Genomic DNA, 27,559 nt, shown 5'->3' with positions numbered 1-27,559 from the left:
CTTGGATAAGTCCCCTGACTCTTCTGAGCATTTCTTTCTTCCTCTACAAAATGGGATAACACTTCTTGTACTACTGATCTCACTGGCTTTTTGGCAATGGGTATAATGTTCTTTGTTAGAAGAAAGTACTATGTAATGTTAACTCATAGACATATATAGGCATAAATAGTATGTCTACTAATGTAAATTCAAATACTCAGACAGATCTATGACCTCATTAATGTAGACTTTCATTACAATATGCAAAGTGAAACCCAACCATGGTAGGTTACACTTTGATGATGATGATGGTGGTGGTGGTAGCTAGAAATAACACTTTATCCATATTATCTCCTTTTATACTTACAACAGCCCTATAAGATTATTATCACCCCCATTTTATAGATGAGGAAACTGAGACAGAGGTTAAGTGAATTACTTAGGACTGCACAGCTAATAAGTATCCGAGGGTAGATTTGAACTCAGGTCTTTCTGACTCCATGCCCAGCACTCTTGTACCACCTGGCTAGACCATATTTCCATATCTGTATGTTTCATCTGAACTTGTGGTTTCTTCAAAGTAGGGCACTCCCAGATGAGGAGATTCCCTTAATGCATATCAATGCTGTTCTGTAGCTCTGCACCTTAGATTGAATGTCTGACCCATGATCACATAACCAGCATGGGGCAGGGTTGGGACTAACTCAGACTGTCCTGACTTCAAGGCCACTTCTCTTTCCCTTACACCACACTGCCTCGCTATGTTTATATAGCACTTTTAAAGAAATTGTCAGAGTCCTCTACATAGACTATTTTCACTTGGCCTCAAAATAAACCCATGAGCTAGGTAGGACAGCTATACTCACACGTCCTTTTTTTGGACGGAGGAGACTGACCATCAGAGAAGAGAATTAACCTACTTAGTAGTGTCCCAGCCAAGGTATTTCTGGTTCTGAGGCCAGAACGCTACCCACTACACCATGCCCACCTCTTTAGATAAATGTGAGCTGTTACTATTGAGAGTCAAGATGTGGTTAGTGATCCTGTAGATCTGACTCAGCATCAGGAAGACCTGGATTCACATCTTCCCTACAACACAGCCTGGCTGTATAATTATGGACAAAAAGCAGAATGAACCACTGTTTGCCACTCAACTCTCTAAAGCCATGAGTAAAAGGGGGATTGCTAATTTGGGTTGGCACAGGGAGTTTCTAAGCCAGGAGCTCTCTGTAGAAGTCAATCAGTCAGTCAGTAAGCATTTATTACTATGTACCCAGCACTGCGCTGAGCACTAGAGCTACAAAGAGAGGCAAAAAAGCAGTCCCCGCCCTCATGGAGCACACGATTTAAAGGGGGAAGCACCACGCAAACACCTAGGAGCCAACAAGCCACAGACAGAATAAAGAGGAAACAACTAATGGAGGGAAGAGGGGCTGGGAAAAGCACCCAGGAGAAGGTGAGATTTCACTTGGGTCTTGAAGGAAGTTGGGGAAGAATGAAATCATAGGGCTGGATGAGGGTCCCTAAATATCCCAAGTGAGACAATATCATTCATAGATATCAAATGAAATAATGATTATGAAGCACTATATGTATTTCAGCTATTATTGTATTCGTCTCATTATTATTATTATTATTATTACATTCCTTCCATCTCTAATTTAGAGAGAGGTTACCCTGGGATAACTCGCTGCCTATTATTTTTTATATCTATTACTTGTGGATCTATTGCCCAGCTAGAGAGAATGGCTGACTTTTGTCACCAAATGAAAATGGTGGCATGTGGATTTGCATTCTGTGGAACCTCCATGAGGACAGGGGTCTTTCTTCACATTCTCCATGCTCAGCACAGTGTCTGTACATGGTAGGTACTTCATAAATGTTTGTGGATTGAACTTACTGGAAGTGATTTAATATGATTGCAATGAGACGATTATTATGATAATTATTGATAGTGCTGATACTAATGTGAGAAGATTCAGCAGAGGGAGATGGGTCACACGTCCCCTTGTGCACAGCAGGAGATCCTGCCACTGGAATCTTTCCAGGGATACTTTCAGAAATGCTTCCATGCCAGGGTGCTTCTGAGGCAGGAGCCCAGTGGGTGAACGGCGCGGTTGCCCAGACCCTCCCCGCCTCCTCTCTCCCTTTGTCTGCCTCTTGGTTTCTTTGCTGCTCATTAGACAAGGAAGCAGAGAACCGCAGAGGAGGTGAAGTTCAAAGCCATCCATTTGCCTCCTAGTTAAGCAGCCATGATAAAAAGGTTTATAACCTGTGTAGTAGGAGGTTGTAACTAATGGCCAATTTGGGACTGTGGGCAGATTTTAATTACCAGCCCACTCCCTGTCCCTGTTGTGATAAATAAAGGCCTGATCCCTGTATAGAGGCTGGGTTATTGGCCTTTCTCCCTCCAAGGCTGGGCAACGGCCCAGAAAGATCCCACTGCTGCATCAATTGAATGGGTGTAGACTATTTCCTGGAGAACTAGGGGGTCAGGGACAAGAGTACTGAGCTCCTGGTGGGGAGCATTCCCTGCAGGGCACAAGAGTCCAGAAGAATTCCTTCTGTCCTTGATTCTCCAGCTGTGTAAGAAGAATACAATATCACACAACACACTTGAAAACATACATCACAGAAAATATTCATAGTGTTTATTCTGTGATAGAGGATTGTGAAACACTTCCATGTGTACCATTCATCCATTCAGTCAAAGAAAGAGCATTCGTCACATGCATTTAATGATTCCCTAGAACAGACACTTAATATGTGCACAGTGCCTGCAACATAGTAGGCACTAAATAAATGCCTGTTGTCTGACTTGAGGGAATAAGTATTTTCTAGGTTGCACTAGGCTATTTAAATGGGGTCCCAGGGCAGCTAGGTGGTGCAGCAGATAGCGCACCAGCCCTGGATTCAGGAGGAACTGAGTTCAAATCCAGCTTCAGACACATAACACTTACTAGCTGTGTGACCTTGGGCAAGTCACTTAACCCCATTGCCTAGCCAAAATTTTTTTTAAAAAAATTAATAAATAAATGAGGGTCCTGCTCTTCACTTCAGCCCGTGCCTAGACATTCTACAGACTCTCCCAGGCCTCTGCTGAGCTGTCTGAGGAGTCAGACCACAGGGTGCATCCCATGGAGCAACAATATGATCTCTTTCCTTCTCTGATGGTGGCAGAGAAGGATGAGATGGGGTTGGTCTGGGGGAAGGGGAAGAGGAAACAAGTCTTCAAGTCTCCTCTGATCTAAAACTCCCTAGTTTCTCCAACTGATCTCACCTTCCACCATTCTAGTTAGCTTCTTCTAGACCAGGGGTTCTTTATTTTGGGGGCCTTAGACCCCCTTGCCAATCTAGTGAAGCCCATGGCACCCTCCTCAGTATCATGTTTGTTGCCTGTATTCATGGAAATTACAAATTTCAGCTATGTTAGTGAAGATATTTAATTTTTTTCCCATCCCAGTTTATGGACCTGCTGAAATCTATCCATGGACCCCTGTTTAGTGAACAGAGTGCTCATCTTGGAGTCAGGAAGACTTGAGCTCAGATCCAGGCTCAGAATTTAATAGCTATGTGACCCTGGGAAAAGTCACTCTGTCAGCCTCAGTTTTCTCAACTATAAAATGGGGATTATAATAGGACATGTCTTCCAGGGTGGTTGTTCAATATCTGTAAATCTCTTAGTGCAATATATGGCTTACAGAATTACCCAAGTGTATCCTTAATCAGTGCTTACCCACTTCCCCTTTCCCCATTCTACACACTTAAAATATCAATCCATTTTACTGACTATTTTTTCTCCTCTTACTCTTTTTCTGTTTTTCTTTCTTAAAAATGCTTTGCTATAAGGTTATCGGGTGGGGGTAAAGGGGACAATTTAGGCAATGAAAAAACAAGACATCAAGTCAATGTACTTTTTTTTCAAATACATAGCACCTATGATGACACCCCAGATGTACGTGGCCCAGTCAGTGCCAAACACAGAGGAATCTCCCTAGTGTTGGATTCTCTGTGACTCAATGTAGCCTAAAATCATCTTAGCTTTTTGTTTGTTTTTGGCTGCCATATCATACTATTAGCTCACATGAAAGGTGTAGTCCACCAAAACCCCAGATCTTTTCCAAATGAATTGATGCCTGGCCATGTCTCTCTCATATTCTATTGGGACATTGATTTTTTTAGACTTGGTATGTAAGACTTGACATTTATTGTTATCCAGGTTATCTGACCCACTCCAGCTCAGTGCTCTAACTCAAGATCATGACTCATAAGAATTGATTCAAGTGACTGGGAATGCTTTGGGTGAGGGGGAATGGAGCAAGATAGCTGCCCTTGTCAAGTATTTGGAGGGCTGTCATATGGTAAAAACTGCAGACTTATTTTCCTTGACCCCAGAAGTAGAGCCAGGAGTATGGATTTGAAATTATAATGGCATAAATTTAAACTTGATGCCAGGAAAACCTTCCTTTCAAACAGAGCCACTGAAAAGTGAAATGGGCAACCAGAGAGGGTGCTGAGTTTTCCATTACTGGAGGTTTTCAGGTGGAAGCTGGCTGACCACTGGCCAGGGGGGCTGTAGAAAGGATTCTTAATCGGGTATTATTTGGACTAGAAGGTTTGAGAAATTCCTTCCTCCTCTCAGATTCTGTAATGCTGAAACCTAATTTCCTCTTCAAAATGCTAGTTTCTTCCAACCAAATGCTTATCTCTGATGGGGTAGTTTAAGAGGAAGAACATTACTGTGCAAAAGGACATTGGCTGTATTCCACTGAAATAATGACCAGAGCTTAACAAATACAAAAAAAAAAATGTCACTCTAAAGAAAGGTCAGTCTTATTAGCTCCAGGAAAAAGTGATTCAATTATAAACCAAACTGTAAGCCCTTCATCTGAGTTATCTCCAAAGGCAACAATTGAGAAAAAGTAGTTTAGAAAGTCAGAGGAAAATGAGAATTTTTAACAAAGTTATTTTTATAAGGGAAGTTTCAGATATTCTATATGTCCTTTAGGGCTGTAGGACATGGCTTTGGAATGATTGGTCCTAATTTAAATCTTGACTTTGTCACTTACTAGCTGGGGATCATTAGGCAACTTGCTTGGCTTGTCAAGGACTCAGTTTCCTCATTTATAAAATGAAAGGGCTGAACCTTTGTGGTCCTTTCTTTCTCTACATTTATAATGATCCCATAACCTAGAATGGAATGGGTGGAAGTTGAAAAGAATCAAATACATATTTCTAGAACCTAGCACAGTACTTGGCATACAGTATGTGCATAATAAACATTTATAGACTGATTGATTGATTGCTCCAAATCCTGCCAGCCACACTGGAGCCAATCCATCTTCCAAGTACTAGCCCTTGAGGTATTCAAAAATAGTTATTATATTTCCCTAATTATTTAATTCTCTGGACTAAATACCACTCCCTTCTAGTTCATTTAACTAGTCCTCATATGGTATGGACTCCAGTCCCTTTCACCATTCTAGCTGCCTTCCTCTGGACATTCTTGAGCTCATCAATACCCTTTCTAAAATATGGCACCCAGAACTCAATACAGTATGCCAGATGTAGTATAACCAGCATGAAGTAAAATGGGACCATCGCTTCCCTGGTGTTGGACACCATGTCTCTCTTAATGCATCTCAAGATTTGCATTTTGGCTATCATGAAACATCATGGAACCATACTCACTACGCAATCCACCGAAATCCCCAGATTCTTTTTTTTTTCCCAGATAAAATGTTATCTAAGTCAACTTATGAAGTTGATTTTTGTACCCAAGTGTAAGATTTTACATTTGTACTGATTAAATTTCCTCTTGTTAAAATTCAGCCCAGTGTTCTAGCCTGTCACCATCTTTTTGAATCTTGGCTTTGCCTCTCAGTCTGTCAATGTTCCCTCCCGTCTTTGTGTCTTCTGCCAAATTTGACGTGCATGCATTTTGTAACTTCATCCAAGTCATCTATAAAAATGTTAACCAGTCTAAAGAAAAGCCAAGATGCCTGGAACACTCCACTGGCGATATTCTTCCAAGTTAACATGAAACCTTATGACTACTCTTTAGGTCCAGCCATTCAATTAGTTCTGAATGCATCTAATTACACTATCACTCAACCCACGTTTCTTCCTTCTTTTCACTTCAATAGCATGAGAGATTTTATGAAATGCTTTGCTGCAATCTAGGTAAACTCTATTTATGGCATTCACTTCATCTACCAGTCTAGTAACTTGGACCCTTAACAAAATGCAAAGAGCCATTTAGAGCTAAATGCCTGCCCAATTCAAAACTAATCCTGTTGCCTTTTTCTGACATTTAAAATTGTCAAAGGCAAGTTGTCTGAGCCAGAAAATCTCATGAACCACTCCCACTGATTCATTGCTTGTTTGTTTGTTTGTATTTCCTCTGCTAAGTCTCAATCATAAGGCAGAGCCATAGAAATTTAGCTTTGGAAGTGACCATAAAGGTCATTTAGAGGAGGCTCGATATAACAATTATTATAGGTCATATTTAGTCACTTCCAAGTTTTCAAAGCATAATGAAAAGAAAATAGCACTGGAATACAGATGACCTGTTTTCAAGACCCAGATGCCTAGCTATGTGACCTCGAACAGGTCTCTTAACATCTCTGAAGCTGGGGAGATGGGGTGGTGGTTTCAACCCTACTCTTCAGGCTGGCTTACTAAATTAATTTTCAGCCAATAACCTTGGGGGAAGCATACTTGAGCCAATGACATTAGAGAATCACCCCTGAGCTATAAGGCATACCCTTAGAATCCTGAGGTTTTGGTGACTCAACATCTGTGATAGTAAGAGTTGGGACTAGGGTACCCCAGAACTAACCTGGGCTACACTAACATTTTTGGTCTGTTTTCTAACCTTCTATATTCCAAGATATTTTACTTTTTAATATTAACAATCTATGCTCTGAGGGGCCACACCCTACACCAGCTTTATCATTCTGTGTTCTAACGTCTCTTCTGAGTTTAGCATTTTATGTTCTAAGTTCCTCTCTAGCACTCAGCAAGGCTTAAGCTCAAATCCTGTCCCAGATACTTGTAAGGCTCTGTGACCCTGGGTAAGTCACTTAACTTCTGTCTGCCTCAGGTTCCTCATGTATTAAATAGGAATGATAACGGCACCTTCCTCCTAGGGCTATTGTGAGAATCAAATAAGACAGTATTTGTACAGCATCATATGAAGCTTCAAATGTTAGGAAAATGCCAAGGTTGCTGTTGGTGTTGTCCTTCAATGTGCTTTATGCTCTAAGGTTCTTCCCAGCTCTGACATTCCCTCTTCTAAGGTCCCTCCCGCCCATACCACTCTATTTTCCAAGATTCCTTCTAGCACCAATGTCCTCTGCTATGTTCTCACATTCTGTACCCTTTCTATGCTCTTAGGTTTCTTTTAGCAGTCTATGTTCTAAGGTTCATGTCAGCTATAACACTTTCTGTTCTGTGGCCACCTTCATTGTTCTATTATCCATAAAGGCAAAAATATGTCCAATGGACTAGATATTGACCAGAATTCTTACCTTTTTACCCAGGCATGGAAAACATTCGGTCCACGCTGACCATTCACTAAGCTGACAAGCAACTGGAGCAGGAGTTGAGGGCTGATCTGCCCGCCCTATTCTTCTGAAGAGAAAAGACAACCCCCCCCCAAAAAAAAAAAGTAAATTCAATAGAGCTTTCAGGAATTTCCTGTGCTGGTTACCTCCCATTTCCCCATATCTCTAGTTTGTATGCATGTATGTTTGCATATTGCTGCCCCCATTCAATTATGAATTATTTGATTATTAGGGGCCAGGGACTCCTTGTCTTTCTTTTTATTTTCAGTCCTTAGCATAGTACTTGTCACACAGTAGGTGCTTAATAAATGCTTGTTGACTTGATAGCAGTAAAAATGAGCAAATAAACTGTGTCTAGCCCGTATGGCTTATTTGTCCAGAGTTTTGCCAGTACAGAGCTCTTTACCTGTGTCTTCTGGTCTGGCCTCTCAATAGCCCACGAGGAACTGGTAGGAATTTCATGATTTGATAAATGAGGATTCTGAGGGTGCAAAAGGGAAAAATGTCTTTCCAGAGACTGTACAGCTCAGAAGTAGTTGAGTCGTGACACAAAACCAGGTCTTCTTGACTACAAGGCATGGGATTTTTCCATGAGGCCACAGTGAGAATATACAGGAAACCAGGAGCTACTGCTATAGGTGAGAACGAGTGACCAAACAGAGGAGGAAAACAGGCCATTGAAAGGTCAGGCTCATTAACAGCAGGGATTTGTGCAGGCTTTTGAGGGTGTGTGTGTGTGTGTGTGTGTGTGTGTGTGTGTGTCCTTTAATGAACGACAACCATAATGAACAGTGACTAAGAACCACTCTGTTCTCCCTAGCCCTTTGTTTACAAAGCACTCTACTCACCACTGCCCTGTGATCCAGGTTGTACAAATACCATTATTCCCCTTTTACAGAGGGTTAAAGATGGTAAGATATAAGCCAGATGTCAAACAATAAATGGCAGGTCCAGGACTCAAACCTAGGTTAGAATCCAAAACCAACCTTCTCTCCACTTCAAAGGGAGAACCTTCTGTCTCGGGCCAATCATATGTCCATCCTACAACATAAGTCGAATTATAAGTGCCACATCAACCTGTCTCAGGGCTTATTTGGAAATAATTAAGTTGATTTTCATGTAGTGAGTCACCAGAATCACAACTTGTTTTTGATGCATTCATTTATTTGTTCTTTCATTAATTCATCTATTATTTCATTATTTTATCCACCCTTAAATTCATAACAGGATTACCACCCCTTGAGATCAGGAACTTCCATTTTTTTCTTCATATCCCCAGTACCTGGTATACAGCAAGTGCTTAATACATGTTTGATGAGTGGATGATTGAGGCATTATACATCTATTATGTACAGGACCCTCAGCCAAGTGCTTGGAGTAGGGAATGGGAAAATGGGAAAGAGGGGTGTGTGTGTGTGTGTGTGTGTGTGTGTGTGTGTGTGTGTAGACATTCTGCTCAAAAGTACAGGGAGCTCACAAATTAGGTCAATTAGGAATCTTTCGGAGACCAGGATTTTAAAAGGTGTATTCTCTAGGGAGGAGGGTGGGGATGAAGATGGAGATGCAAATTTGGGGAACTTAGACACAAAACAGCACAGTCTACTGATGCTGTGAGGACAATGCTAGAGTAGGAGTGAGGAAGGGTTCAAGTCCTAATTTTGCTACTTAACGCTATCACCCTGGAGAAGTCATTTCTCTGTGTCTCCGTTTCCTCATCTGCTCTGGTGCTGTGCTCCTATAATACTATACTCAACAAAGAACAAAAAGCTAAGGGCAGTTAGTGGTCGCCACCCTGCCCAGGTCAAGATCACAGCCAAGTGATCACCTCGCCAGTTGGGGCACAGAGAAAATGCAAGAGACAATGGGCAACATGCCTGCTCAAGGAAGGAAGGAGTCAGAAACTCTCCCTAGTACATTTCATTAGTTTTAGATAAAAATATGTTAATTTTATATAAAGAAATTATGTTACTATAAAATTAAATGAAAATAAATTAAAAGAAAATGAGATGGTTAGGTTAAATGATCTCTAAGGTCCCTTTCTGCCTTGAACGCTGACACCTTTGAAAAGATTGTCATTTCCATTCTTTCAATTAAAAGAGGGAGACAAGGAGACTGAGAAAGGTGGTGGCATTTGGCTAATAAAAGACACAAAGCCAAAAATAAAGCAAGTCTTGCCCTCAGAAGGCTTACGTTGTAGTGGAAGAAATAGCCTTTTATTTCAATGACTTCTAAGAGGAGCAAACAAGCACTCATTAAGTACCTACTACGCGCTAGGCACACTACTAAGTGCTTCACAAATATTATCTTATTTGATCCTCACAACAGTCATTCGTGGTAGTTTCTATTATTGCCTCCATTTTGCAGCTGAAGAAACCGAGGCAGAAGTTAAGTGACTTTTCCAGGGATACACAGCTAGTAAGTGTCTGAAACTAGATTTGAATTCAGTTCTTCCTGACTCCAGGCCAAGTGCTCTATCTGTGGCACCACCAGCTTCCTCAAAGCTCCTATTCTGCTCTAAAAGCAACGTCTCTAAAGCCAGAGGAAGAAGCTGAGATCTGGGAAGGAACAGTAAAACAAGGAGGTCAGATTTAAATAGGCTTTAAGGTAATTCAGCTCTAAATTAATGATGATGATGATGATGATGATGATGGTGGTGATGATGATGATGATGATAAAAATGCATTTATAACACCTTGAGGTTCGTGAAGCCCTTTGTAGGGATAATCACATTTGTTCCTCACAACTCTGGTAGGTAGAAACTATTATTATCCCCATTCTGTGGATGAAGGAACTGAGGCAGACAGAGGTAAAGGATTTGCCCAGCATCACACAGCTAGTGAATGTCTGAGGCAAGATTTGAAGTCCCGACTCCAATTCCACTACCCTGTCCGCTGCTCCATCTAGTAACCATAGTTCCTATGATCCTAAGGTAAATGGCGCAGTGGCCCAGAGCACTGAGTCTAGAGTCAAGAAGACCTGAGTTCAAATCCAGCCTTAGATACTTTCTAGCTGTGTGATCCTGGGCAAGTCACTTTACCTCTATCTGCTTCAACTCCCTAGTTCATAAAATGGTAATAATAATGGCACCTCCCTTTCAAGGTTGTTATGAGGATCAAATCAGATCAAAATTTGAAAGCCCTTTGCAAACTTTATTTTATAACCACTAGCTACAATTATTAATAAGATCATAGGATATTCAAATCAAGTCAACTCAATAAGCATTATTAAGCAGGGAAGAGGAAAAGGAACAAATATTTATTTAATGTCATTTATGCACCGGGCACTTGGCTAAACCACTTTACAAACATTGTGCTAACCAGCCCCTCAAGACAGGAGGGGAAAATCAAAACAATCTTTGTCTCACAGATGGAGAGCTGGAAAGGGGTCACTTAGTCCAATGGTCTCATTTTACAGATGAGAAAACTGAGCCCCCAAGAAGTAAAGTGATGACCAAATGTGCACAGGAAATAAATGGGGTAGCTGAGATTTGAACCCAGCGTCCTGTGACTCCAAGATAATCCCTTTTCCTACTGTAATATGTTACTATAGAAAAAAGAAAATTACGAATAAGCTGATGATCTGATAAGGCAGGGAAGGAATTACTGTTTGGCATATTTCAGCACATCCAAGTAGAATTGTCAGGATGTCATTTCAAGTCTATGGAGACCCCATTAAGATGTCGAAATGAGGGAAAGAGCATTAAGGGATGTAACCAAAAGCTTAGGTGGAATGAAACTTCGTCACTGTGGATTTAAAAGCTTTGTGACATGATGTCTACACAAAGGTAAATACAGGAAGCCATCTCCAACACAGAACCAGAAAGTCTGACAGTAGACTATTTGGGGAGTCACTGACGCCCACAGCTGAGCCCCTCCCCTAATGCCCAGCCTTCTCCTGGGGGACACAAGTGATGAGCATCAGCTGATAGAACTGGGGTTTCTCTCCTCTGTCTCTCAGAATCCCTGGGGTCCTTCAAAGCTGAGATCATACCTCACTTCCTGGATCTATTGTGAGAATCCAAGAAGATATTGTGCCTAAAGTGCTTCAGGCTACATAAATGCCCATTATTGTTATCCTTGCTGTCTGAGAGAATCTCAGTTTTCTCATCAGTAAAAAGGGCATGAGAATGGCTTCCTCACAGGTTTGAGTTAGAAGTCAGAGAGTGGGAGGACCTGGCCCATGACCTACTCAGCTATTAAGCATCAGAGTCCCTGACTTAGAGTTCAGAACAGTTTTTATTGTATTTCACTTTATGGGCCATCCTAACACCACCAAGTGCAGTTGAGTGGCAAAAATTTTTCAAAGAAAGCAAATATCCTGACAACTTAAGAAAATGTCTCTCATCACCCCATTGGCTGAGATACATATTCCATTTTTACCCCCTGCTTCCCACTAAGCAGAAGGGAGCCTTTCCCCATGAAAAGCTCTATAAACATTAGCACAATGAAATTGTCAAGATGATACAAAGCATTTGATGGCTGAAAATCCATACACATGCTCACTTACCGCATGGCCAAGCTAAGTTTTCAAAAAGCATTTGTTCCCCAAAGCAAGCAAGCAAAAGACCTTGAATGAGTATAGATACAATCTTCAAGCACAGTCTTATCCCTACCTTCCCTAGCTAACCTTCAAAGGCAATGAGCCTGAAAGAAAAAAATCAATATTCTCTCCCTTCCCTTCCTTCATGCTGTTTGCATGGGAATCTGAGTGTAACTACAACAGACAGCCAAGTCGTGTCAACAAGCATTTATTAAACACCTACTGTGTACCAGGCACCAAGGTGCTAAACACTGGGGATACAAAGAGAGACAAAAAACAATCCCTGCCCTCAAGGGGTCTCTTGGGGGAGGGGTCTATTTGGGGGGAAGCAATGGGATAATAACTCTGTACAAACATAGATAGCAGCTGGACTTAGAATCAGCAAGATGTGGGTTTAAATCTTGCTTCTAATACTTAGCAGCATGACCCTGGAGAGGTCCCTAACCTCTCAAGGTCTATTGTCTAAGGCACCCCCCAGATGCCGCATTCTACGTTCCAACATTTTTCTGTCCTCGAATCTGATCCTAGGACTCTAGGAGGAGACCCCTGATTCTATAAGCATGCATGTTGGCCAGGGAAAAGAGCCCCATAGATTGGCCACAATCCCACTGGCTCCACTGATCATTGTCTCCCATTAAAGATGGCAGAAAGGATCAGCCGGGCCACCTTCCAGGCCAGCTCTAACCCACACTAAGCCTGCTGGAGTTCTTTTCCTCCCTGACAAAGGAGCTGCTGATTATCTCCTGCAGCACTGGGCAAAGTCTTTAATTGGCTCTCCTTCTGCCTGGACTTAAAATGCGCCTCTTCACCGGGTCTGTCTTGTTTGATAAGTTCATCAAATATTGAGACTCTTTGTTCGTTTTCAAAAGGGATTACAATAATAAGCTTTTATAATTAAGTGTATCTCGGCAAAGGTTTTCCCTTACTACAGCTTCCCTGGCCTTCATCTTCTAATTATTAGTGATGAATTTTCTGATTTTTTTTCTAAAGTGTATTTGCTTTAAATACAAGTTGCAAATTAAATGTTGTAGAAAGTGGGCTCTTTTTTTTCATTGAATTGTTGCTAAAAAGGAGATATCTCTTACTATAAAATATAAAAGCTACAATGATATTAGAGTTAAAATTCATATGTGTGTGTGCACATATGTGGTATGCAATGGACATTAAAATGAAGAGGTTTGGTCTAATCCTTGCTCTACAGTCCAAAGGCAGATAGGTATCCTAATGAGTAGAATGCTAGATGCAGTCAGAAAGATGTGAATTCAAATCCTACTTCAGATCCTTAATAACTGTGTGACCCTGAACAAGTCACTTAATCTCTATCTGACTCAGTTTCCTCACTTGTAAAATAGGAAAAATATTAGCACCTATCTCCCAATATAATGAGGATCAAATGAGGTGATATTTGTGAAGTGCTTTGTAAAGCTTAAAATGCTCACTTTTAAAATTCTCACTATTACTGCTACTAGTTTACTGGTGTGTTCTAAGCCCAGGTATTTAATATCTCTTATCACGATGACACTAGACCTAATCCACAGTTCTCCTTGGCAGAATCAGATTCAATATCATGTACAAAGCAACTTTGTAAAGCACCAGGTACATGTTAGCCAGTTATTATTGACCACTCCGCCACTCTGGGATAGGAATCCCTGCTTGCCTTGACTCCTTCCAGAGCTGTGAGGTTTAAATGAAATGATACTTGCGGAAGTTTTTCCTTATTACTGTTGAGCACCACAGAAATTCCAGATAGAGTAAAACTCTTGTACTAGATTATAAGACCATCTTTTGCCTCTTTTTGAATCCCCAGAACTCAGCACAATGCCTGGCACATAGGCACAATGCCTGGCACTAAATAAATGTCGATTGATTAATTAAATAGAATATTTCCAGGAAAGTCAAATTCCTCGAGAGCAAGAGCTGCTTGATGTTTTTTGTCTCTGTAGCCCCTGAGCCCAGCACTGTGCAAGGCACATAGGGATAGGACTTATGATTTCACTGGTATCAAGAACTCCCAAGTCAGGATACACTCTACCAATGCAAGTAGTCACCTTCTCTAGAATTTAGATTCTTAGAGAGTGGCCCTGGGTGCCTAGAATTTAAATTACTCACTAGAGGTCACATAGTTCGTATGTGCCTAAATCAGGATTCGAACTCAGATCTTCCTGGTTCTGAGGCCATCTTTCTGTTTTTATAACAGATTTGCTAATCAGTTAATTGGTAGACTTTAAACTGCTTTAAGGCAGGAACCATTTTATATTTGTCTTTGTATCCCCAGCACCTAATACAGTGCCTGGCGTATAGTAGGTGCTTAATAAATACTCGTCATACTGATTGATAGTTAAAAATCTTCAGTTTGAAGCAAAGTATCTGCTTTTAAAGTACTCTAAACAAAAAATATGGAATGATCTAATCAAAACAAAATGTATCTCGTGAAAGGTTTTGGTGCAATGGAAAGAGTGTCGGAGTTGAAATCAGAAACCCTAGGCTCAAGCCCCAACTCTACCTCCTGATTTGCATGATGTTGGGCAAGTCAGTTCTCCACTCTGGTCCTCAGTTTACTCACCTAAAAATGGGACTAAAAATACTTTCACTTCTTATGTCACAAGCCATTGCAAGAGTGATGAGATTAAAATGTGGGGGTGGGGGGGGGGTGCTTTCCTAAAGTGTAAAGCATAAATAAATGTTTTCTGTGTTATCAATCTGAATCAATAGGGTCTAGAGAACAAGAGAAGAGTTTGACTCTAGATCAGGGTGTTCAAAGCAAAGGGCACAAACAATTACAAAATTGTAGAATGTCAGTTGGTGGCTTTGGAGGGGCAGAAAAGTCAGTACAGTCCACCCTCTACCTGAACATGAATCTCAAATCATCTATCAGTCAATAAGCATTGATTAAACAGCAGGTGGAACAATTCTTGCCCACGAGGAACTTGCATTCTTTTTCAAATTTGTATTTATTTTATTTTTACTTAATAAAACAAAACAAGCATTTCCATAACATAGTAGAATTTTTACAAAGATGCAATCACACATGAAACTACAAATCCTATGTACAACTTGCTATTCCTTTTAAATATGTAATAAAGCTATCATGTAAATTTCTTTTTTCTCTTTTTTCTTCCCTCCCTCCACCCGCAAGATGGCTACCACTGGACACAGATATGCATACGTATGTAAAATCATTCTATACAGATTCTATTTATCACTGCTTTCTCTGGATGCACATAATGTTTTTTGTAGTTACTATAATAAATACCCAAATTAACTACAAGGAACTTATATTCATTCAGAAGAGACAATATGACTATTTTCTTTTTTGTTTGTTTGTTTTTGCTTTCTTGTGGTTTTTCCCTTTTGTTCTGATTCTTCTTTCACAGCATGACTAATGTGGAAATATATTTGATATGATTGTACATGGGTAATCTATATCAGATTGCTGGTGGTTTGGGGAGAGATGGGAGGGGTGGGAGAAAAAACTCAAAATCTTATTAAAGTGAATGTTGAAAACTATTTTTACATATAATTGAAAAACTAAAATACTATTAAGCAGAGAAAACTTCAAAAAAAGAAACAATATTTATGTATGCATATGTGTATGTGTGTATATATGCATGTGTGTATGTATGCATTTGTATATAAGTGTGAATATGTGTGTATATACAAAGATATAAAATAGAAGCAAGGTAAGAAAGGAACATGAATGTCTAGAGGAATCAGAGGAGGCCTCATGGAGAAGGTGGAATTTGAGCTGAGCCTTTGAGGAAATTACTAGATATTCCAAGATGGAGGCATGGAGCAAGTGTGTTCCAGGCATAATGAAGAGGAAGTCTTCCATCCTGTGCTTGAGAAAGAAGCCCTGACCTCCAGGCAGCCCAATGCCCCTTCGGATCCCTCTAGTTGGTAGAAGGCTTTTCTTCTTTCTATCCTCTTTGTAATTCCTACCCATCATTCCCAGCTGTGTCATGTGTGTAGCTAGGAAGCCAAATTCCAACCCAAAGAATCAAATTGCTCCTCCACATGACACAGCCCTTTTAAGGACACAAACCAGTTTTCATGTCATTTCTGAACCTTCTCTCTTCCAGGCTAATGGAATCCCCCAATCCCCCAATGATCCTCATGCAAGAGGGAGTGAGGCATAATGAATAGGGCACCAGATCTGAAGTCAGATAAGGCTTGGGTTCCAATCCTGCCTCCAATGATTACTAGCCACATGGCTCCACAGGCAAGTCAATTCAATGAGCCTCAGTTTCATCATCTGTCACATAAGGATAATAACAGCACAGAGTTGTTGTGAAACTCAAACGAGATAATCTGCGTAAAGTGCTTTTCAAAATTTAAGGTACTGTATAACTGTGGGTTAAAAACCAATATGGCATTACTGCAGGATCCAAGGTTTAGAGCTGAAGGAAACCTCAAAAGTCATTTAATCCAACCGACAAAGTAGAAAGCTGAGGCCTGGGAAGTTAGCTTACTTGCCCAAAGTGGCCTAGCTAGTGTCAGAGGCAAAATTCTTGCTGCCTTTCACCTCTGGATGCATAGTATCCCCAGGGTTTCACAGAGGTTTAGCACACAGTAAGTACTTAATACATGATTGATTGATTGATATTCTCCAGCTGATTAGTTCCCTTCACATAAGGAGGAGCCCTCAATGGAGCACAATATTTCGAATGTGGTCTGACCAAGCAGATGGAATCAGCTTCTTAACCGTTTTTGTGCCACAAAACCCTGTGAAAGTCTAGTGAAGCCCATGGACCCCTTCTTAGGACACTGTTTTGAAATAATTGAAATAAATACTAAATTTCATTTAGAAATTAGTGAAAATAGAGTTGTAATTTTTCCCTTCATGGCCTCCCTGAAATCTCTCCATGAATCCCTTGGGGGTCCAGTTAAGAACTCGGGTATAGCAGTACTATTGTGGCGCTAGTCCAGAACATTATGAGCTCTTAATTTAATCCAAGATCACATTAGCTGGGCAAATATTAATTCATACAAATCAAAATATTGTCTCCATTCATGACACCTTTGCCAGAAAAAGCAGCTTCAAAAATGGAACACTAGTGATAATTTGGACAAGAACTCCCATTTTATCCTACACTATATGAACCTGTTGGTCATGACACATGGCATACCCTCAAGCTCTTTTCTGGACCAAAGATAGGACAATTTTATATGGAATGTCGGGGAGAGATTAAGTTCACTTACCTCCTGAGCTTATCCTGGGCTGCTGTGACGTGCTGGTCTGACATCAGGCAAAAGACAAGGAAGCTCAAGGCCATTATCCCATTCAGGAGCCATGGCCCCATTGCTCTGAAGGAGGACAGCAGAAAAGATTAAACAGGTGTGTCTTTTACACTGGTATTGAGATTTGAGGTTTGTTTGTCTTCAAAGAAAATAATTTTACAGGGTCCAACCTTGAAAAGTCTCTACTAAATGGAGAGTTACCAGAAGACATTGGTTTGGCCCCTCAAAGTTAATCATTGATGGGACAATTGATTAGATACTCCAAGCTCACCAAGGCTCCAGTTGTTCTGGCCTTTGGGAAAGCAGTGAGTGGCATAACCATTGAGCAAGAGAGAATTTTAAACCAACTTTAGCTTCCAAAGATATGGGGTTATCTCAACACACGAGGGCCAAAGTCTAAACAAGAACAAATCCAAAAAGACTGTCCACTTTGTCTCTATCTGTTTCTATCTCTTTGTCGCTCCCTATCTCTGTCCCTTTCCCTCCATCTCTTTGTCTGTTTCTCTATCTCTCTTTCTATCTCTGTCTCTGCCACTCTCTCTGTCTTTCTTTCTCTTTCTCTCTCTCCATCTCTTTCTCTCTCTCTTTCAAATCAAAATAGATGTATTCATTGCATCAAGAACAACAATTTAGACATAACACTTATTCCCCCCATGTGTTACTGCCCTTCCTAACACCTGAAATCACTTTGTACATACCGTCTATATATTTTATGTGGAGAGGCAGTGTGACATAGCGGATAGAGCACTGACCTCTCTAGGTTCAAATTCCACCTTTGACCCATGCTGCCTGTGTGGCCTTGAACAAGTCACTTAACACTCTGAGGCTCATTTGGGAGAAGCCCTTCTCCCCTGCAGTCCTTGGCTGCCTCTCCAGTTAGCTGAGGGCACCATTGATTGAACTGTGCAGTCACAAAGGCTCCCTTCCTCTTTAAATTTTATGATCATACATCTGGGTTAGTGAGCTGCACATCCCCTTAATCTTCGGGGCAGATTCATGGAGGCATCCACTTGCCCTGAGGAACGCAGAGATTCCTTTGGGTAGAAGGATCAAGCAGTAACATAATACTCAATGACAAATATCACAGAAACCTAGAACCTTAGAACTAAAGAGTTGGAAGGGTTGTCAGCAGGCTTCTAGCCCTACCCATAGACAAAGGAATCTCTACTACAGTACACCTGACAACTGGTTGTCTGGCCCCTATTTGAAGACCTCCAAGTTGGGATGGGGGTGGGGATGGAGTAAAGGATTCACCACCTCCAAAGGCAGCCCTCTCCAACTTAGGACAGCTCTAACTTAGGAAATGTTTTTCTTACATCAAGACTTCTACAATTTCTACCCGTTGTTTCTTGTTTTGCCCTCTGGGAACAAGCAAAACGAATTTAATCACATCCTCCACATGCAGCCCTTCAAATACTTGAACACAGCTATGATGTCCCCACTGAGTCTTCTTTTCCCCAGGCTAATCGTAAATGGCGCCTCATAGATCATAAATTCAAGGCCTTCCATCATCCTGGTTACCTTCCCCTGGATACTCTCCTTCTTAAACCAACATGCCCAGAGTTGAACACAGTCCTCCAGATGAGGTCTGACAAGGGCAGAGGACAGTGGGATTCTCCCCATTCTCACAAGCTGTGGCCCAAGATTGCATTAGCCAATCACACTACTGACTCACTTTTGGTTCCTGACTATCATTCAGAGTGTTAGCTAACCCTCCCAGCTTGGTGTCATCTGCAAATCTGATGAGCACAACATCTATGCCTTTAACCATGTCACTGATTAAAAATGGGTGCCTGGGCACTGGCCCAAGTCCAGATCTCTGGGGTACTCCACCAAAGACAACCTGCCATGTTGACATTACACCATTAACTTCAATTCTTTGAGTCCAGCCATCCAGCCAGTTTCTGAATCTATCCAGCTGTATTATCACCTATTTCATATCTTTATATTCTCTACAAGAATAGTATAAGATATGATGAGACACTTTGCTAAAATCTAGGTAAACTAGCCTTCCTTTTATCTATTCATTTTAGTCATCCTGTCAAAGAAGGAAATTAGGTTAGTCTGGCATGAGTTATTCTTGATGAAACCATGCCGGCTCATATATCACCACTCAGTATGAAGAGCAATGGAATTCCACACAATACAAAGGAATCATTTGGAAGCTAGTTTATAGTATATTTTATTTTTTTAGTGCCTAAATCTGAAAAGCATGAGGTAGTAAGCTTCTTGGAAGCAGAGACTAGAAAGTTTTTCATCTGCATAACCCTAGAACCAAGGATAGTGCACTGCACAAGGTGGGTGTGTAGTAAATGTTTGCTGAATTAATAGAATCACAGAGTTGGAAGAGATCTCAATGGGCATTTAGCTCAACCAATCTGAAAAAAAATCCCCACTACAGGTTACCTAATGAGTGGTCACCCAGTCTTTGCTTGAAGACCTCTGGGGGTGGGGATGGAATCCCCCACCTCTCAAGGCAGCTCATTGTACTTTAGGATAGCCCTCACTAATTTTCTTGACATTGAACCTAAATAAGTCTTGTACAACTTCCTTCCCACCTTCCCATCCCCACCATTGCTTCCCAAAAGGGTCTATGCCTCAGAATCAGAGATTCTGAGAGTTGGAAGGTACCTCAGTGACCATCTAACCCAACTCATACACAAAAGAAATCCAACGAGTGGGCATTAAGCCTCTGTATGAAGACCTCCCAAAAGGGGAGGCTCGCTGCCTTTCAAGGCAGCCCATTTCATGTTTAGACATTTCTCATTGTTGGGAAGTTTTTCGTGACATCAGTTACAGGCTGTACCTGAACCCATATATGTGCATCAGACCAGAGGCCATCAACAATCTAGCGTAACTAAGTAAAAGGCCTTCTGTGTCCTCATCTGGGTACAGCTGGTAGTTATTTCTTGCAGTCTCTCAGCCCTGAAGTTGGCTGGAATTTACATGCACATGGGAGTCCACTGCAGAAGCCCAAGTTATGGGTAGGTAGGTTCATATCGTGGAAAGGCTACTGGACTTAAGAGTCACAGAAAAAAGGCTTCAGACCTGACTCTACCATCCCCAATTGTGTGAACTCAAGGAAGTTACTGGACCTTTCCGAGCAACAGATTCCTCATTTATAAATAAGGATAAGAATCCTTGCATTACACAGCTCACAAGGTCAGTGGAAGTGTGATGTTTACCAAGTTCAGAAGATATAATTTCTGGGTAATTAATCATTTCATTAATAATGCTAGCATTTTATTAATAAAATGGTCAGTGACACTCTCAAATGCCAAAGATCCACTCATGGCAGTGGCTTCGCAGTTTTTATGCCCTTGGAAGAGCAAGTGTTTCTGATGCTGGCAATCAACTCTGATTGGTTAACGAGTCATGGGAGATAATGAATATTATAATGAGGGGCTGGACCTCTTCTAATGAACTTGGATTATGTCATTTGCTTCTAATCCCCCAGCCTTGGGCAATCTATTCACAGAATTTATCCCCACTCAAACCTGTATAGGGCACAATGGGCTTCCCCACCTTAGATGAAATTCCTTACAAGGTTGGATGGGTCTGAACAAGATTGAGGAGAATGTGAATTCAGCCATCAGAGACAGAGCTTCAAAATGAAGATGCCAGAAAAAGGGAGAACTCTGGATCTCCCCAAGTCATTGGTTATTAATAATCCTTTCTCTCAGAAGAAAGGAAGGGATTTTAAAGCACTTATTATGTGCCAGTCACTATGTCAAGTGCTTTACAAATATCTCATATGATCCTCATAACAACCCTGGGAGGGAGGTATAATGGCCAATCTTCATTTTACAGTGGAGGAAACTGAGGTAGACAAAGGTTAAGGGACTTGCCTAGGGTCACACAGCTAGTAAGTGTTTGAGGCCAGACTGAAATTCAGGCCCTCCTGACTCCAGGCTCAATTCACCACCACACCTACCCACCTCTTTGTAGACTGTAAAGCATGTGAAGATAGAAGTGACTGTTATTATTAGTTTGAATTCATGGGATGACCTTGGGAAAGTCAGTTTCCCCCTTTAGAGCTCAGCTTCTTTATTGGCCCACGATGGAGAATGGATAAGATGCTTTTTAAGGGCCTTTCAAGCTTTAAAATTCTTAGATAACCCCTTGATATTATATCTCTGAATTTGTCAGTGTAAGGAATTCCCAGTGTGGAAACTTCCTCTACCACTGTAAATTATAACCCCTCTATGACATCCTAGACAGTCACCTGAAGCCTAGAAAAGTTTGCACAGAGTTACACAGTAAGTGTCAGAGGTAAGGCTTAAATCCAGATAAGATGGGGGAACAGACATGTCGGGTCTGGGCATAGACCCAGACTGGAGAGGATGAGCAATACACAGGGACCAGGGACACACTGGTGGTACCTCAGCACAGACAGAAGGCAGACCTGTGGATTGGTGGGTGGGGAGGGACAAAGGTCTCAAGCCAAGTCCTACCCTCCCGCATCAGTTCTGAGTCTCTGCTCTGCTTTCAATTTGAGGGGGGAAAGAAGGCCAAGGAGCATAGATCCAAGAGACAGGAGTGGAGAGAGCCACAGTAAAGTTAACATAGGTGTTTTTTAGTTTTGGTGGGGGGGGTTCTGGGGGGAGAATGTGGATTTCATTCAGAATTCTTTATGTAAAATCAAATTTACATAATGCAAATTTACATAAAGCAAGAACTGTCAGCATTAAGCACTTACTATATGCCAAGACCCTTGCTAAGATGTAGGGGTACAATAAGCAAAAAGAAAGACAGTCCCTGCCCTTTAGGATCTTACAGTTTAATGAGGGAAGACAGTACAGCAAAAGGAGATAAAAGTGGGTGAGGGAATGAGGTACCTCCTTCCACAGGAACATCAAGGTGGAGAGGGAGAGTTAGAAGAACAGCCAGGAAGAAATGATACACGGCCAGTCTGCAGCCAATCCCTAAATGAAGGTCACCAAAGGAACTCATCCACGACAGCAGGGGGCCAGCATGGCAGAGGAGCATTGCAAAGTGACAAGCACCCAAGTCACTGAATTTAAGTCCAGAGAGAAGCAGAAACAGGGCTGAGAAGGCAATGATACTGGAAAGGTCATTTATGCAAACATATCTTGCTATTTTAAGGGGTTTAAATTCTATCAATACATATATTTGAAATCATACAAAATATAGGAATAGAGACCAAACCTGCAATTTCTTTGATGTATAGATATAAAAATATAATAAATAGACAAAATGTGATTTTGAAAAGGAGGCACTAATCTAGGGCTTCTAAGAGGTGATGAGGAAGGAGCGCATTCTAAGCACCAGGAACAGCCTGGTCAGAGGCACAGAAAGAGGAGAGAGAATGCAGTGTGCGATGGACAGAGCGGAAGAAAATTTGGCTGAACCATAGAGTTCATGAAGGAAACAAGGAAGTAGGCATTTATGAAGTACCTATCATGTACTAGGCACTGTGTTAAGTGTTGATGCAGGTCCATGATTCTGTCCACTGAGCTATTTAGCTACCTCTAAGCAAAGAGAGTAATATATCACAAGGTGGCAAGGGAGGTTGGAGCCAGGTTGCAAAGGGCTTTAAACAGAGAAGTTTCTATTTGGTTTGGTTTGGTTTGGTTGGGAATTATGAGCCCCTGGTGTTACTGAGGAGGGAGGAGGAGGTGACATGGTCAGATCTAGGCCTTAGGAGAATCATTTTGGCAGCTGAGTGGAAGAGTGCAGAGGCTCGAGGCAACTAGAAAACTGTCACAGTCATCTAAGGGAAAGATGATAAGGCTTTGGACTAAGGTCATGGTCGTTTGAGTGGAGAGGAGGGACAGAAACAGAAGAGGCTGAAAAAGTGGGCATCATGACATTGAACAAGTGACTGGCGATGTGGAATGAGGTAGAATGAAGAGTCCAGGATGACACTGGAGTTGTGAATTGGGGGTCCATTGAGCAGGAGAGTGAAAAGGTCAGCCCTACACTTTAGGAATATCACCTTGGAAACTCCTAGAGGACATGGAAGGTAAACTGGATAGGTTGGGGAATGGAAGCATAGTATGGAAATTGGGCAGAAGAGAGAATCGTGAGAAGGCATTTCACTTGAAATGCACGATATGAGGGGAAGTGGACCTTAGAGAGAAAAATGACATGCCTAAGGTCACACAGTCCCCAAATATCAGAGATGGGCTTGGAAGCTCTGTCTCTTGACCCCCAGGCCAGCACCTCTTCCCTCAGCACCCACTGCCTCCGTGGGTGCATCAACACTGAGTATTCAGAGGTGAATGTCAAATGCTACAGAAAGCCCCTTTGGGTCCATGGGTTTTGCCTTCATTTGCAGCACTCTGTTAGAGATAGATTGGGGCAAAGAGCAGAGTGGCAGAAGAAAAGGTAATCCATTTGGAAAAGGAATCACTCGCTGCACTAATAGTCAGTGGTGTCCAATTCCCGACAGGCATGAGTTATTGTCTAGCTCATTCTGCATGTCATGTTTGCCTGCAGTCAAGGGATTGTTGATATCAGTACTGGGGCTTTATAAAGGGTCTGCAGGACCCTTTCAGGGGCAAGACATGCTGCCTCACCTAAGACCAAGTAGCTCTTGGAACACAGTAGGTGCTTATGAATGCCTGTGGATTGATTGATTGACTGAACGGAGGGAAATTATTCAACTTGAGTCAAAGAACACTTAAAAGCACGTACATGAAAGCACAGACATCTTGGCAGGGTGGATAGAGAGCCAGTCTTGGAATCAGAACACTTGGGTCCAAATTTGGTTTTATATATGCCAACTATATGTGACATAGGGAAGGCATTTACACATTCAGTGCCTCAGAACATTTCCCCAAGTTGCAAGTTGAACAATATTGGCAGATGGACTTTCTTCAGTGAAACGTCACTATCTACAGCAATACAAAAGCAGGTCTGATTCAAAAAGCAAAAAAGCAAAAAACTGTTTTTGTTAGCTGCCTCAGTTCTTTGATACCACACACACACACACACACACACACACACACACGCACACACACATGCTACTACAAATACTTTAGAATCTCTGAGGGACACTTTTTTAATCAATGATTTTCTTGTAGTATATACCTAATAGCAGAATCTCTGGTCAAAGGGTATAGATCATTAAGTCGCTTTATTTGCATATTTCCAAATTTGTTTTCACAATGGTTTTCCTAATTCACAGCTCCACCAACAATTAATTGTGTGCCTGTGTCCTGACAATCCCACCAACATTTGCTATTCCCATCTTTTGTTATCTCTGCCAATTTGCTCAGCTCTGAATCTTACAAGTTCTATGGCCCTCTCACTGAGACTCAGTTTCCTCATCTGTGCAGATGTTGGCCATGTGAGATACATAAGGAAGCACAGATACATCACACCGGCCTCTGACTGTGCTTCTGAAAGGGACAGTGGCAAAGCCACACAATCAAAATCCAAGACAAATAAGAATGAAAACCCCAGACGACCACAGCCAACTTGCTATAAACTTCTCCAAGACCTAGTTGCTAGCTACCTCTGACTTTCTGACCCGTGGGCTATAGTGATTGCAGAGGAGAGGCTGGTTACACCAGAGTACATCAACATTGGAGGCAGTATGAAAATTGCATAAATATCTGTTCCTTCTCTAAAAATCTCTGAGTGGAGCCTTGACATTCGTCTCCAGTAAACAGCCCCAATTGGACTCTTCCACTCTGATGTTCATTGTTAACAACAGGTAAGATTGACCCTGCCCCTGGACACAGAACAGAGTTAATCTTTATGGAAATGTTCTCCTACCTTGGCCTAGGAAATTCCTCACAGCTAAGGCAGTATGAACCCAGGAACCCAGGATAAAAAAAAATAAAAGAAAACTCAACATATATAACCATTGTAATACTTTTATTCTGGACATGCTTTCCCCTGAGATATTCAGTGCCGACAGTCTGTAATTAGACTTAGTACATTTCTCCTGAAGTCTTTCTGTGCAGAACTAAAAACAGAGAGGGATTAGCACACTGTAAACAAATGTGGTCAGTCACATTCCTAGCTGGTCTCAGTTCCAGCTGAATGGATTCTGGTGACTCCTGGGTGAATTTTAATGTCTTGCTACAGCTGCCTGGAAGAAAAAAATACGCCTGCCTTCACTTTCCTGACATCAACCTGGATTTTATTCCTTTTCAAAGGCATTTCAGCATTAACGCCAAATACTGCAGTCTTTCACACAGGAGAAAGAATTCATCCATCCGTCCATCCATCCATCAATCTATCAATCTGTCTTTCCATCCATTCATTCATATGCTAGACAAGATCTCCCAAATGCAAGAATTGAATCATCCCTTGCCCACTTTAGGACAAAGAATATTAGAACCGGAATGAATCTTAGAACATGGAATGTCAGATTTGGAAGGAGCCTCAGTAGATCAGGATGGGAGGGGCCTGAGAACATAGAATGTCAGAGCTAGAAGGAGCTTTCCAACATGGAATATCAGGAGTGGAATGCACCTTGGAGCAGACTCTCAGCTCTGGGAGAGACCTTAGAACCCAGCATTTCTCACCAGCCTTAATGCTTTCTGGGCACTTGTGTTTCTGGAATGATTCTTACAGGACTGGGCCCACCTTTGCATTCATCTTACACTACCTTGCCTTTCTGTCTTTTTAGAATCTAATTAATCAGACATTTCTTTGATGAAATCCTTTTCTACCATCTCTTTTTCCTTTTGGGCCTGGAATCAGGAAGATTTGAGTTCAAATCCATCCTCAGACACTCACTAACTGTGTGACCCTGGGCATGTCCCTTAATCTCTGTCTGCCTCAGGCTCCTCATCTATAAAATGGGGGTAATAACAGCACCTACCTTCCAGGCTGGTTGGGAGGATCAAATGAAATAATATTTGCAAAGTGTTTGGCACAGTGCCTGGCACATAGGACGCACTATATAAATGTTTATTCCTTTCTTCCTATTCTCTTCCCCTTCCCCTTTGTAATTCTTGGATGACAATGTGTTGAAACTTACTCCAACAATGAGCCTCACCACTGATTTTGAGTACCATCCTCAACTCTTCAGCTTTGAGAATTGTGATATTTCTTGACTTTGAGAATTAGGGAAACACCCAAAGAGCACTGGTATTAAAAAGATGGGTGTCTGTTTGGGGGAGAAAGTTGAGTGATACTGTACTGTGTACTGTGCAATTTTCCAGAAGCAATTCAGGCTGGTCCCTTCCTGGTTCTGTTTGGGGCCCCACGTATTGTCTCCGTGTGGTGTCTGGCCAGGGCATCTGTACCAATGTACAGTACACTAAACCCCCAATGACCTCGCATTGCTCTTCCCTCCCCATTGTCCAGCCGAGCTCTTCCCTCCTGTTCCATGTGACTGTACTTTCCTGGGCCCCACCATTGCCAACAGCCAACCATTCTCTCTGGGACTGCCTACACCCTCCCCACTCCCCAAGTCATTCTGAAAGGCTCTGCTGCACATTAGAAAGTGCTGGACTTGGAGCCAGAGGCCATGAGTTTGACTCAACACTGACGATGTTTGACTTTGGGCAAGTCACTTCTCTGATCTTCCATTGCCAAGTCTGTAAAATGAAGGGATTCCAAGTTGGAAGGGATCTCAGAGACCATCAAGTCAATCAGTCAATAAGTATTTGTAGAGCACCTACTGTGTTCCAGACACTGTGCTAAGCAGAACTCAGTTCATTCTCTAACATTCTATAATAGTCAGTTTGGCATCTGCTTGAAGACCCTTAGTGAGGGGAAACCCATGACCTAAGACAGCCCATTTCTCTGCTGCATACCTAGAACTGTCAGAAGCTTTTCATTAAACTAATCCTATGCTGCTAGCCGGCGTGATGTAAGACAGTGCGGTGAAAGAAAAAGAGGAAGGGGAACTGGAGAAAGAAAAGTTGGGCTAGGTGAGTCTGAGACTGATGCTTGTAAGACTAGTTTATTTTCAGGTGTTACAAGATTGTATACTATAGGAAACAGCTTTGTACATGAGAAATGATCTACAAGTGCTAATTAATAACATAAACAATCTAAGCAGCTAAAGATCCTCATTTTCTCACAAGAAAGTAGTTTCAATGCCAAATTTCATATCTATTGTTTTCCCTGCCCAGTTCTTAGTATTGTCTGCCCGAGTCAGCCACCTGGCCTCAAGGCTAAGCATGAGTGAGAACTTAGAATCAACAAACCATAACAAACAGAGCTAGGGCAAGAGGCATGGGAACGTTTATCCCGAGGCAAGCTTCTGTACATACTGACCCCTAAAGTCTATAAGGAATTAGAGA

At 41.7% G+C, this 27,559-nt stretch overlaps 1 protein-coding gene across 1 annotated transcript in view; it reads right to left on the bottom strand.

Moving 5' to 3' along the window:
* The window catches only part of C8A (complement C8 alpha chain), a 95,090-nt gene extending 77,520 nt beyond the window's left edge, over window positions 1–17,570 (bottom strand). Inside the window, exons 1-3 of the mRNA XM_020976904.2 lie at window positions 17,495–17,570; window positions 17,286–17,390; window positions 7,512–7,614 (exon numbers count right to left, since the gene is read on the bottom strand). Of these exons, the coding sequence (XP_020832563.1) occupies window positions 7,512–7,614; window positions 17,286–17,390; window positions 17,495–17,535 (249 nt within the window). The 5' untranslated portion in view covers window positions 17,536–17,570. The remainder of the gene's footprint in view (window positions 1–7,511; window positions 7,615–17,285; window positions 17,391–17,494) is intronic.
* Between the last annotated feature and the right edge of the window lie 9,989 nt (window positions 17,571–27,559).

Source organism: Phascolarctos cinereus, unplaced genomic scaffold (assembly GCF_003287225.1).
Source record: "Phascolarctos cinereus isolate Bilbo 61053 unplaced genomic scaffold, phaCin_HiC Scaffold_5;HRSCAF=322, whole genome shotgun sequence".
Lineage (NCBI taxonomy): Eukaryota > Metazoa > Chordata > Mammalia > Diprotodontia > Phascolarctidae > Phascolarctos > Phascolarctos cinereus.
The sequence above is the reverse complement of the archived record's forward strand: the minus strand, read 5'-3'. Positions and strand labels throughout refer to the sequence as shown.